This window comes from Notechis scutatus, chromosome 6 (assembly GCF_049901735.1).
Source record: "Notechis scutatus isolate UNSWTSFEM ecotype Mainland chromosome 6, rNotScu1.2, whole genome shotgun sequence".
NCBI lineage: Eukaryota > Metazoa > Chordata > Lepidosauria > Squamata > Elapidae > Notechis > Notechis scutatus.
The window spans coordinates 82,191,228-82,204,883 of record NC_142014.1 but is presented as its reverse complement, the minus strand read 5'-3'; the positions used below and the strand labels follow the sequence as shown (position 1 = coordinate 82,204,883).

The 13,656-nt window shown below is 47.7% G+C and overlaps 1 protein-coding gene across 2 annotated transcripts; it reads left to right on the top strand.

Annotated features, from left to right (window-relative positions):
* Nucleotides 1-13,300, top strand: LOC113427843 (C-type lectin 1-like). Of its 2 annotated transcripts, none has more exons than XM_087969009.1 (6): nt 1-133; nt 2,299-2,372; nt 5,736-5,833; nt 7,010-7,147; nt 10,215-10,329; nt 13,066-13,300. In XM_087969009.1, exons 2-6 carry the CDS (start codon nt 2,315-2,317, stop codon nt 13,149-13,151), a joined length of 495 nt encoding a protein of 164 aa, XP_087825135.1. In that variant the 5' UTR covers nt 1-133; nt 2,299-2,314; the 3' UTR covers nt 13,152-13,300. The 2 variants fall into 2 exon arrangements, with proteins under 2 accessions (XP_087825135.1, XP_087825136.1); XM_087969010.1 differs by having other exon boundaries at nt 98-169.
* The last annotated feature ends 356 nt before the right edge of the window (nt 13,301-13,656 follow it).

The following is a 13,656-nucleotide window of genomic DNA, read 5'->3' as shown; positions in this document are numbered from 1 at the left end:
TTCCCTCTCCCTCTACCCCCACCCCAAAGAAATCCACCCCTGCTTTGCCTATAAATGCCTCCATTCCCTTTGCTGGAGGGAAGCCTGGAGTTGCCACTGAGTAGACTTGCTACCCGTGGAGGCAAAGGGACAGGTGAGTACAGCTCTCCCACCTGTGGGCACCTGACAGGTGAGTCCCCTGTCTCTGCTGTCTCTCTCTTTCTCTCTCCTCTGTCCTCCCACTGTCTCTCCCTCTGTCTCTCTTCTCTCTCTTTCTCACTTCTCTCTCTCTCTCTCTCTCTTCTCTCTCTTCTTCTGTCTCTCCCACTGTCTCTCTCTGTCTCTCTCTTCTCTCTCTTCTCTCCCTCTGTCTCTCTCTGTCTCTCTCTCTCTTCTCTTCTCTTTCTCTCTCTCTCTCTCTCTCTTTCTCTGTCTCTCTGTCTCTCTCTCTCTTTCTCTCTTCTTCTGTCTCTCCCTCTGTCTCTCCCTCTCCCTCTGTCTCTCTGTCTCTCTCTTTCTTTCTCCCTCTGTCTCTCCCTCTGTCTCTCTGTCTCTCTCTTTCTCTCTTCTTCTGTCTCTCCCACTGTCTCTCCCTCTGTCTCTGTCTCTCTCTTTCTCTCTCTCTTTCTCTCTCCCTCTGTCTCTCCCTCTGTCTCTCTGTCTCTCTCTTTCTCTCTTCTTCTGTCCCTCTGTCCCCCCCCTGTCTCTCTCTCTCTTCTCTCCCTCTGTCTCTCTGTCTCTCTCTTTCTCTCCATCTTTCAGGGGCAGCATGCGATGTCCTGGTTCCAAAAAGGGGGTCTGTGGGAAGCTGGGAGCAAGGGGTCTCTAGGGGGGATCTCTGCAGTAGATGAAGAGAGGGGCACAGGAGATCACAACCTGCTTCTTAGTAAGTTAGAAAAATGTGAGATAGACAGCTTCCTCCCCAGATGGGTTTGTATTTGGCTGACAAACATCACTCAACATGTCGCCCTTAATCGAACTGCGTCTGCATGGAGGGAAGTAAGCAATGGGGTACCACAAGGTCTTAGGCCCGGGGCTCTTCCATATCCATCAATGACTTAGATGAGGGAATAGAAGGGGAACCCATCAAGTCTGCAGATTGCACTAAGCTGGCCGGAATAGCCGACACCCCAGAACACAAGCTCAGGATCCAAAAAGATCTTGACAGACTTGAACAAGGAGCCCTATCCAACAACATGAAGTTTAATGTGGAGAAAAGCAAGCTGTTACATTTAGGTAAGAAAAACCAAATGCCCAGAGACAGAATGAGGTGGTACTTGGCTCAATAGCAGTAACTGGGAGAGGAATCTTGGAGTCCTAGTGGACAATCCCTTACATATGAACTAGCCGTGTGCTGCAGCTGCCAAAAAAAGCCAACGCAATTCCTAGGCTGCATTAACAAAGGGATAGGATCAAGATCATGGGAAGTTCTAGTGCTGCTTTCGGAGACCTTGGTAAGGCCACACTTGGAATATTGTGTCCAGTTTGGGATATAAAAAAGAAGTTGAGACTTGGAAAGAGTGCAGAGAAGAACAACGAAGGTGATTAGGGCCCTGGAGGCCAAAATACGTGAAGAACAGCTGCAGGAACTGGGTACGTGTAGTTTGATGAAAAGGAGGACCAGGGGAGACAGGAGAGCAGCCTTCCAATATCTCAGGGGCTGCCCCAAAAGAAGTGGGAGTCAAGCTATTCTCCAAAGCACCTGAAGGCAGGACAAGAAGCAACGTTTGGAAACTCATCGAGGAGAGAAGCAACTTAGAACTAAGGAGAAAATTCCTAATAGTAAGAACAATCCACTAGCGGAATTGCTTTCCTCTAGTAGCTTTGGGTGCTCCACCATTGGAAACTTTCAAAAAAGAGTTTAGACCACCGTTTAACAGATCATCAGAGTGGGAAGGGACCTTGAAGGTCATCTAGTCCAACCCCCCCCTGCCCAAGCAGGAGACCCTACACCGTTTCTGACAGATGGGAGTCCAATCTTCATTTGTCTGAAACGGTGGACGGTTTCCTGCTTGAGGAGGGGGCTAGGAGACCACCAAGGTCTCCTCCAACCCTGTTATTTTGTTACAATACAGGAGAGCATCGCTCAGGCGTTTCCCATTACACAGCAAGGCAGGATCCACGGGGGGCCCACGGGAGCAAGGGTTGCATGAACAAGGAGGGAGAAAGGGGGCCGGTGCAAAGCTACGAAACCCACTTTGGGATCCCTGGCTTGGTCCCAAGTTGGAGGTGGGGCCCCTATTCCTTGGAGGGGGTGGGGGGCTTCCCAATGGTACCACCCACCCCTTTAACTTCTCCCCTCTTTGCTTCTCTCTGCAGGGAAGGAAGGAAGACCATGGGTCGATTCCTCTTTACGAGCCTCGGCTTGCTGGTCGTGGCTTTCGCCCTAAGTGGTGAGTTCAAACCGGGTGTCTCGTGTCTGGAGAGGTCAATTATCTTGTCTCTGACCTTCCTGAGTTCACACACACACACCCTGCTCCTGAATCCTCTCGCTGAAGTTGCTGTTTGGCTTTTTTTTTTTTTAAACAAGTTTTATTTTCAAGACAAACAATACACAGATACACATAAAACAAAACATAAAAGCATAAAAAAATCTCTTATCTGATAGTTGCTTAGTCCCGGGTTAAAACTCTTGGTACAGACACAAATTCAAATTCATATTCATTTTAAATACCATTTCATATCTTATTAACATTTTCAGTTTTCTGTATGTCTTCTCCTCTCTTTTAAATTTTCTCAATTTTATTTTATTTTATTTATCTCCTCTCAATTCATGTTTGGCTTTTCAACCCCACCTTGTCTCTCTGATCCCAGACCAGAGATGGTCTTCAGCCGGTTCTGACCGGTTCTGGAGAACCAGTAGTGAAAATTTTGAGTAGTTGGGAGAACCGGCCAATCCCACCTCCGACTGGCCCCGCCAACCCCCATCTCTTCTCTGCCTCCCATTGAGTCCCAGCTGATGGGCTGGGACTTCTTCTTTGGTTGCCCTGCACAGGAGAACAGAGCTGGAAAGCAGGTTAGAAGGGTGGGGAGGGAAGAGGGATTTTAGGGCAACCTTCCCCTGCCAAGCCCACCAAACCATGCCACGCCCACCACACCACACCCACAGAACCCAATAGTAAAAAATAATTGAATCCCACCACTGTCCCAGACTCAGGGCTGTTTGTAGCAATGCGATAACAAAGCGAAAAATTCAAAGCAATTGAAATGCAGAATTAATTGAAAGTTAATTAATTAATTAAAAAGTTGGCAGAGATGCGTGCATCGATTGTTTTTTTAAAAATAAGCACTCTGCACAAGAGCTTAGATCCTTTTTCATGAACCTGAGAGTTGGCAGGGCATCTTGGGAAGGGTCTCTCCTTGGCAGTGAGTAGATCCGGAATTATAACAGACTTTTGCCCATTTGAGGCATTTCTAAATAAAAGAAATTATTATGGGAGACGGACTTCGCTCTTTATTTAAATGGGTTTCATCACTTGACAGGGGGTCAGACCAGTCATGGGCCAGTTTGGATGGGTTCTAGCCAGGGGTGGGATTCAAATTTTTTAACAACCGGTTCTGTGGGCGTGGCTTAGTTGGTGGGTGTGGCTTGGTGGTCGCGTTATTGGCTGGGTGTGGCCAACTCAACATCACTCACCTTGAGGCACGCATCTCCTCGCCTGGCCTCTCATGACTGTGGGGATGCTGCAACAGTCGTAAGTGTGAAAAACGGTCATAAGTCACTTTTTTCAGTGCCATTGTAACTTTGAAGGGTCACTCCACACAAGCAAAGTACCAGCAAAGGAGCAGGAAAAAAAACTCCAGAGAAATTCCTGAGACAGGAAGTCTAGTCCTGCCAAGAATGTAACAAGGGTTAACGGAGAGGCAGTTTCCGTAAGCAACACCAGAATGTTTCCTTCCTGCCTTCCTTACAGGATTAGGCCAGTAATTTCTTCTAACAACCGGTTCTCCGAACTGCTTAGAATGTTAACAACCGCTTCTAGCGAATAGGTGCGAACCTGTAGAATCCCACCCCTGATTCTAGTGAACCCGTAGTTCCAACCGTCAGCTGGCCCCATTCACCCACCCCTGCCTTATCCTGCCCTATATTTCCTTCTTTCTGGCTCTGCTGGTTTCCATGCCTCAGCTGTTCTGCCTCAGGGCTGCCCTAGAAAGTAAGTAGATGAGCTTCAAACTGCTGTTTTTGAACCCTGCGACCCTGTGCAAAGCGCACACTAGGCATGCGTTGCAGCCCACCACTGGGTCAGACCCACAAATAATCACCCCTGAAGCCTGTGAACAGCTATGGGACATCCTGGTGGCCAGTGCAGTTCCTTAAGCACAGACTTATATGATCCCTGTAGTGTCAGGATTCCGATAGTCGGCTATTTGTCAGGATTCTAGCAGTTACCCCAATTAAATCGTGAGTCTCGAGCCACACTCCCAAAACTTCAAAGGATTTACTGGAAGTCAACATGTCGGCATGGCCTGGGCATAGCCGACTCTGAGATACGTAATTCACTGTCACCCTTGACCCTGCTTTTCCCCCCATCCCTCTGAGTGTATCATAATCCATATTCTCCAACAAAGCACGTCCATAGCTAAGAGTAATCAATCATGCTCTCCAATTAGATTTTTTCACGGCAGAAGCTTCAGTCATCTAATCTGTCTCTGAAGAAAATATGAATGGAATGTACTTTCGATTCCACACTGCCACCTTCTCTTTGAAACTCCCCCCAGTCTTTCTGTTGGCAACTATAAAACGTGTATAGAAAATGTTTTATGAGTTGACATGTAGTTTGCACTGGTCAACGGCTTGACGCTTACCTTCCTCAGCAGTTACAATTTCAGGAGAGTCTTGAAGGTAGCCCCACATAAGCCCATTGGAAGAGTTGTGAGGGTTGTGAGACCTGCTCGGGAAGGTCCCCATTTCACACCCCAAAGCCAAGTGGACCAAAGTTAAACAGGCTTAATCTGGTCCTTGAAGGAACCCTGTTTTCTGGCTTTTGCATGGTTCACTGAATGGTAGACCAAACAAAGTGGACAGGTTCACACACAAGACACGTAGCTTTAAGGAAATTAACCCAGGTTAACCCAAACCAAGTTTTGGACATTCTCCAAATGCAGCTTCCCCGTCTGTAACCAGGGATGGGATGCAAATAGTTTTACTACTGGTTCTGTGGGTGTGGCTAGGTGGGCATGGCCATGTGACTTAGTGGGTGTGGCTTCTTCATTTTTTGCAGCAGCACCCCCGCCCCCCATTTTTTGCCTCCTGGGCCCCAGGGAAGCTTCCTGGGAGGCCATTTTTGCTCCGTGGAGGCTTCCCTGAGGCCCAGGAGGCAAAAAATGGAGCATGGGGAGGGGGGCGCAGCACACACACACACCTGTGCATCCCCTTTTGCCTCCTGGGCCTCAGGGAAGCCTCCTGGGTGAAGCAACAAGACAGTGAGGGGGATCCCAGCACAGCTGATCGTCGGAACAGCTGATCATCGGGAGGAAAAGAAAAAAGAAATCCCGGTTTGGCCAAACTGGTAGCTGTTTTTTTAACTACCAGTTCGGCTGAACGGTAACATATTTTACTACCGGTTCGCCTGAACCAGGCCAAACCGGTAGAATACCACCATTGTCTGTAACACAAGTCAAATTCAATTTATTGCCATCGAAGATGTTTGTAACTCATCAGGTTAAGGATGTTCTGTAGACCCAGTTGTCTCCTCCTCCTCCGCCGCCTTTTCTCCTGGCCATCTTCTCATTGGACTTTCTCTCTTCCCACCCAGGAATTGGAGCCAATCGCTATTGTCCCTTTGATTGGGTCTCCTACAATGTGTCTTGCTACAAGCTCTTCTACACTCCGATGTCCTGGGACCGAGCACAGGTTAGATGTGCCCTGTGCCTTTGAATATGAATTGAATATGAGAGATTGTTTGAGATGGGCCATAAAGGGAGACCTGGAGGTCAACTAGACTGTGTGCATGAAAAGGTAGCACAGATCACCATTTTAGGACAGTCTGAAATGCAAGTATGAAACGTGGGCTTGATACTGGTGTAGACTTTTGTCAGAGTGTGAACAGTGTGACTATGTGAGACAACAAGGAGCAAATACAGTTAAACAGAGGTTTGCATTTAAATAGTGGTTTTTATCTACAAAAAATATATACATACTCGTACTTTAATCAGATCTCAAAAACAATCAGCAATCAGCAATTGCAGCACGGAAGCACACACAGGGTGGTGGGGAGAGATACACCCCAACAGGGCCTCTTTTTATTACACAGGCTCTTAAAGGGATATTAGCCCAAAAACCTTGCTGACTCCTTCCCAGCATTAAATCCTCGCAGCAGCTGGTCAGCTTTCAAATCATTACCCTGACAACTTTCATGGCCAGTTGATCTTCTGGGTTGAGTGACTATCTTTTAGACCAGTGATCCCCAACCTTTTTGATGCCGCGGCCCGGTACCAGCATCAGCTGGGCGCCGCGCCCGGTACCCGGCATCAACTGGGCGCCGCCATCTTTTTGATGAAAAAGTGGCGGCGCTAGCGCTTCGGTGAGCTTTTCGGGTAGAAATGGCTTTCTGCAGAAAAGCTCACCGAGCGCAGCGCCGCCATCTTTTTGATGAAAAAGTGCTTCCGTGAGCTTTCTACCGGAAAAGCTCACCGGAAGCACTTTTACCAAAAAGATGGTGGCGCCCAGCAACCAGCGGCCCGGTAAGACTTGTTCCGCGGACCGGTGCGGTCCGCGGACCGTGGTTGGGGACCCCTGTTTTAGACCACAGATTTCCTGATGTTTTCCTGGCAACTCTGGCTGGTATTTTCGGGCCTCTTGACCACCTGGTCTCTGAAGGGATGGGGGAATTTGAGATTTTAATACATGAATTTAAGCCAGGAACTTTTCAAGAGCTGCAGACTCCAGCAAGGACATCTGCAGAGGGCAAGGAAGTCAAGACAGTGGCCAGGACCCCGCTCTTTTCTCACAGGCACAAATACACACAGATGGAAAAGATGTTCCTTCTTTGCTGAACAAGTGTTTTTCTCTGTTGTTGCTTTCTCCCAGAGGTTCTGTGTGGAACAGCAGGAAAACTCCCAACTCGCCTCCATCAATGACGTGGGAGAGTCAGTGAAGTTGTCCAACTACATCTCCCAAAAATTGAAATTATTTGATGTTTGGATGGGACTGAGGCTTTCAAAGAGAGTAGGTCCTTGCTGATCTTTTATCAATGCCTTTTGTTATCATTTCTAAGGGGCTGTTTGAAGGGGGCTAGGGAATCTCCCGGCCAAAAGTTTGGTGAAGAATCGTGTGGCAGAATAACCCATAGCCCTGGGGTTTTTTCTGGCAGTCTCTCACACAGGGACTCACTGACTTTGACCCTATTTCTCACTCTGAGGTCAAACCAATATCAGCTGAGCTGGTGACTTCATGGACACCCCCAGAGAGTTTTTTTCTGGGGCGTTTCCAAAATGCAGGGCCCAAAACCCAATTGTTTATCATTAACAGAGTGGATGGGAGGAATTCCCTCCAGAAGATAATGGGAGGGGCTCTTACATTCTAAAAAAAAAATGTGCTCATATTTAAACATTGTAGGAAAGGAGGCGAAAATGATACAGCCATGCACATACATAGGTAATAAATAATGTAAGCATGAACAGAAAGGCCTCCACTTGTTCAGTCATATCCAACTCTAGGGGTCAGTGTTCACCTCTGTTTTTGTGATGACCCAAAGGGGCGTGGCACAAAGGCAACACAGTGAAATAAGTAGGAGTCCCTTTATTAGCTCCAACTTTGCCCCCAATGTCCTGGTTACCTTCTGGATGCAGAAAATTCTCCCAGGAACAGCCTTTGGCTGCAGAGAATCAAGTCCAAAACATGGTCAACAAAAACTGTAACTATAAGTCCAATCAAGGCAAGATGAGATAATTAGTCCTACAGGGCAGGAGCAAGAATTCCAGATGTGAAGGCATGACAATAACTTAACACGGTTGGGAGGATTCCAGGAACACAGATAACCAAAGTCAACACAAGATAAACTCACATTTGTTCCCAGCAGCTGCCGCACTCAGCATGCATTTCTTTTAACTCTCTCCCCCAGCTGTGGCTAATGAAGGGAATTGTTGAGATATTCCCCGTTAGGAAAATGAGCGCACTCAGGGAAACATAGTGAGAGTGGTGATGAATAACACACAACCAGCACACAGATACGCTGAATAGTAAAATGTAAGTTTTACTTCCAGTAAATGGGTAAACAAAGTCTAACAAACAGTCCAAATCATACATGATTAAAGCAGTTAGTATTCAAAACAATCAGTCCAGGGATAATCCAAAAATGAAGTCCTTTTCTTTACCAGTATCATAAACAACATTCAGTAAACAGAGTTTGCGAACAGTTGCAAGACTCACAGCAATTCAAGCAGAATGACCATCAGGCAAAAGGCAAAAAGGGAAATGCAAAAACAAGCAAACCAGGTTTCTGGCTCCATCTTATGGCCATTGGAGGAACCTCAGCCAATCACAATTCTCTTAAAGATATAACAGTATTAAATGACTATCCTGGTTTATATATTGCCAACCCAACTGTTAGGTGACTATCATTCCTAACAGGAATCAGGGCCCTTTCCTCCCCCGTAAGCCACACAACCCACATTGCTCTCTCCTCCGTTCCTCCCTGCATGCCCTAGAATGAAGAGGGGGTGGGCCTGGGTCTTCCTCTGAACTCCCTCTCCCTTGTTCTCCCTCTTCCCTGCTCTGCCCAGTCGGACTTTGCCCTTCACCCGTTTCCTCCACAGTCAACAGAGCCACACTCCCACTCCCTGTCAGCTGTTCATCTTCCTCCTCGGATTCAGACTCTGACAGGGGCATGACAGTCTTCGCAAAAGGAGCCAGCATTATCTGTAGAAGCTTCCATGGTCATGTGGTCAGCATGACTATACACCAAGGTGCACAGAATGCTGTTACTTTCCCAGTGAAGTGGTACCTATTTATCTACTAGCATTTGCATGCTTTCGAACTGCCTGGTGGGCAGGAGCTGAAGCAAATAATGAGAACTCATCCCATCATGTATAACTCGGGTCTCGAACCCAGCTGATAGGCTCAGCATCTTTAACCCCTGAACCATTGTGCCCCCTTTTGATGGAAGCATAAATATTCATAATTAGTACATAGGTGATAGATGATGCAAGGATAAATATTCCATAATTAGCAAATATCAGGCTATTTCCCTTCCCATCTACTGTTACTATCCTCAAGAGAGAGTTATTGTCTCAATAAAGAAGAAACATATCAATTAGATTGGGAAAGATAAACCATATTGAGAATGGAGGACTTCAAGATTGCCTCAATTAGCACATTAGCACATTCCTTTATGCTTGTTCCTACTCCACCAAAAACTGGTTTTACTCATACTGATGGTCATGTATCAAGACTTCACCAAGTATAACACTACCTAGTTGTTCAGATCAACTGAAATTTACCAGATAGATGGAAAAAGAAGAGAGAGGGAGAGACAGAGAGAGAGACAGAGAGATAGAGAGAGACAGAAAGACAGAGACAGAGAGATAGAGACAGAGACACAGGGGTGGGATTCAAATTTTTAATAACCAGTTCTGTGGGCGTGGCTTAGGTGTTGGGCATGGGTTGGTGGTCATGTGACTGGCTGGGTGTGGCCAACTCAATATAACTCACATCGAGGCATGCATCTCCTTGCCTGGCCTCTCATGATTGTGGGGATGCTGCAACAGTCGTAAGTGTGAAAAAGGGTCATAAGTCACTTTTTTCAGTGCCATTGTAACTTTGAAGGGTCACTCCACACAAGCAAAGTACCAGCAAAGGAGCAAAAAAAACAACAACTCCAGAGACGTTCCAGAGACAGGAAGTCTAGTCCTGCCAAGAATGTAATAAGGATTAATGGAGAGGCAGTTTCTATAAGCAACACCAGAATGTTTCCTTCCTGCCTTCCTTACAGGATTAGACCAGTAATTTCTTCCAACAACCGGTTCTCCGAACTGCTTAGAATGTTAACAACCGGTTCTAGTGAATAGGTGCGAACTGGTAGAATCCCACCCCTGCAGAGACACAGAGAGAGACAGAGAGACAGAGATAGAGAGAGATCATCTATTGGTTTATAAAGTTTAAGAGAGTTGGAAGGGACCTCAGATTCTCTGAGTGTGCCCCTTGAAATGTGCCAACTTTTCTCTCTCTGTCCCTGGGCCCTACATAGCCAGAGCCCCTTCCCCAGTTGGTTAACATGGTTTCCCTTTCATTACAGAAAGGCATCTGGGAGTGGAGTGATGGCTCCAACCTCACTCACACATCCTGGGAAGAAGGTGAACCCAACAACTTTTTCAACCAGGAATTCTGTGCTGTGCTGTCAGCCAGAACACGTAAGTCAACATGTTGGGGGCAATTGAGGGTGACCTTCCAATAATAAGGACACCATCTGACCCCGTCTTGCAACATTCACCCCTTGGCCACTGGTGGCCTTGGTTGCACCTCTGATCTTTCACAGTCCTACACTCTGTACAGAGCGGGGAACACAGAAACACCCGTAGGAGAAACAAAATCGAAAGCATCATTCCTTCAAAAATCGGGACTGTAAGTAGAAATTGTTGCAGGAATATCACCCCATAATTCAGGGGTGTCAAACTCAAAGCCCTCTGGCTGGCCTGGAAATAGCAAAGGGCCGGCCTGCGATGCCACTGCCTAGCTAAAATGTGGCACGAATGGGGGTGGGGTGGTGCACACCCCATTTTCTCTGCCAGGGTGTTACAGGAGGCAGCCCAGGCCCAAAATGCTCCCTTCCCCCCTGCCCCATTTTGGCTGCCAGAGTGCTGCAGGAAAATAGTTGGGGGGAAAAAATGTTGGGGACAGAGGCAGCAATCAGAAGAAAAAGAATCGGTCAGGAAAGCAATTTTTTCCAAAAAAAGGAGGTGGCCAAAGAGAGCAGAGTCTAAATATAAGGTGCAGGGAGACACACAGCCAACAGAAGAAATATGGATGGCATAGAAATGAGAAAAGCAGTTTAAAAAAAATGAACTGTGGCTTAATCCAGGGGTTGCTAACCTTTTGGACCTCAAACTCATAATTTCAAATCCCATGGACCACTAATATGAATTTTGACTGATGGCGGCTTGCTGACGTTGGTGGGAAAGTCGGTCCCGTATTCCAGAGCTGCAGGAGTCACAGGACTGGCCCTTTGGTCACTCCGGAGCAGCTGCTCCTCCATCAGGGTGCACCGGCCTGCCGTGGAGTGGAGAAGCTGCTCCGGGATGACCAAAGGGCCAGTCCTGTGACTACTGCAGCTCTGGAATATGGGACCGACTTTCCCATCAACATCAGCAAGCCACCCCGGGCGGATTTCCCTCCCTGCCATTGGTCTTACCTTCCAGTTCCAGCTCGCATGGCTCTACTCAAGGTTTGCGCTCGGCCGAAGGGTGGGGGTCAATGGGTGGGCCGGCCATGCGGGCATTGCAGCCTTGTGTTCCCGCGCAGCCTGGACTAATTGCTTTGGGGGAGGGACATTTCTCTGTGGACCACCAAAATTTTCCCGTGGATCACCAGTGGTCCCCAGCCCACCAATTGGTGACCACTGGGCTGGATAACAAACTCCCGTTGCAAGGAAATCCTTCGTCCAGGGTCAATGTCTTAAGGCAGTGAAATTGGGCACGTGGTATAATTCTTCGCACTGGCAGGTTCAAGAGATTTCTGAACTGGGAAATTTTGACCCCTAATCTTGTTTCACTGACCCTTGTTGAGAGGGCTGGAAGAGTTGGTGGCAGAGAGGACAACAGATGTCAACTCGTAAAGCATTCCTGGTTTGCTCTCCAAGTTGCCATAAGAAGGAGGGAGGGAGATCTGATGGAGCCGTTTGGTTATGTCCAGAAGCACATTCCACGCATACCTCTCCCCAGATTGTGTCCCAGGTTACCAGAGCCAGCCGGAGAGGCGTGTTTTCTACAGCCGGGGAGAGTAGTCATACAGGACAAAAAGGAAGCTTTGCTACTCTCCTGTGGCTGAAAGCTTGATAGGCAAGATCTGATAGCCATGACCTCACTTCTCCCTCTCCCTCTCCCTCCCTCCTTCCCTCTCTCTCTTTCCCTCTCTCTCTCTCTATTATCTGTCCCTATCTCTCTTTCTCTCTCTTTCTCTCTCTATCATCTATTTCAGAAGTCTCCAAACGTGGCAACTTTAAGACTTGTGGATTTCAACTGGCTGAGGAATTCTGGGAGTTGAAGTCCACAAGTCTTAAAGTTGCCACGTTTGGGTAACCCTGCTCTATTCTCTCTCTCTCTCTCTCTCTCTCTCTCTCCTCATCTCTATTTAGCTAGCTAGCTAGCTACTATCTGTATCCTATCTGTCTGTCTGTCTCTCTCTCTCTGTCAATCAATCTATCTACCTCTATCTATCTGTCTGTCTACCTACCTATCATTAAATTATATGCCACTCATTTCACTATCCAGCTGAGTTACAATAACCTACTGAGCCCAAAGCCCACCATAAGCAGGTGAGGTTCTCCTCCTGCAAACGAGGGTTCCAGTGTTCCAACTAACCCAACTCCAAACCAACAGACTCCGAGACAGGCATTTTCTCAAAGTTCCATTTTATTAGAGTAGTCGTATCGGCGCATCTGGGAGGACCTGAACCTCTCCGATTCGAGTTTTCCCTTCGTAGTTGTAAATTCAAAGACCTACCCCCTGCACCCATCCATCCATCCCATGGTCCAAGCACCAGCCATCCCAACTGGAGACACCGCTCCAACCACTCCTTTCCCAGGGGCAGGATGTAAGGGGTGGGATTTCACCGGTATAGCAACCAGTTCGATGATCGCGTGGTTCCTCGTCACAGCGAACTGGTTTGGAGTAAGCTGAACCCTGGAACAAGTGGTTCGCTCAAACCGGTCCAAACCAGTAGAATTCCACCCCTGGCAGGATGGCTCATCCTTGACTTAGACGAAGAACGTTGTTAGGTCTAAACTTCCACCTCTCCGTAATTCCCACTAAAATGGGGCAGCGTGGAAGTTTCTAAGTAAAACTTCCAAAACTGACAGAGGGAGGTGCCACTGAAATGCTCCTCTGGGACTCTGAGGAGTTCAGTGCGAAACTTTCTCTTTTGCTACCCAGGGCATCTCCAATGGAACGATAAGAAGTGCACACGCCGGCATCCATTTGTCTGCAAGTTCCAGCCCCGGAGTGAGGCAGGCGGCTAATGGAGGTTGGAGAAGCAGCGAGGCCTGCCTGCCTGATCGCTGGAATCTCTGCTCCGCACCCCTTTGCGGGACAGATGCCTTGTGTAGCTTGGACCTGATTTTCCTCATTCCGATGGGCCAGAAGTCTGAATAAATTCTCTCTAGCATAACTGGTGTCCTCTATATTCAAACTCGGAGGTCTGTAGCTCAAGATCCCTGAGACTTCTGCACAGCAAGGGTTGGTATGAACAAACAACAGATAATCAGAGTTGGAAGGGACCTTGTAGGTCATCTAGTCCAACCCCCTGCCCAAGCAGGAGACCCTACACCATTTCTAACAGAGGGTAGTCCAGTTCTCTTCTTGAAAGCCTCCAGGGATGAAGCTCCCACAACTTCCAAGGGCAACTTTTGTTCCATGGGTTGATTGCTCTTGCTGTCAGAATATTTCTCCTTATTTTCAGGTTAAAGGGTATTAAGGGGAGGGGATGCTTTCTTTACGAGGACCATCCATTGATGCTATTGTTGC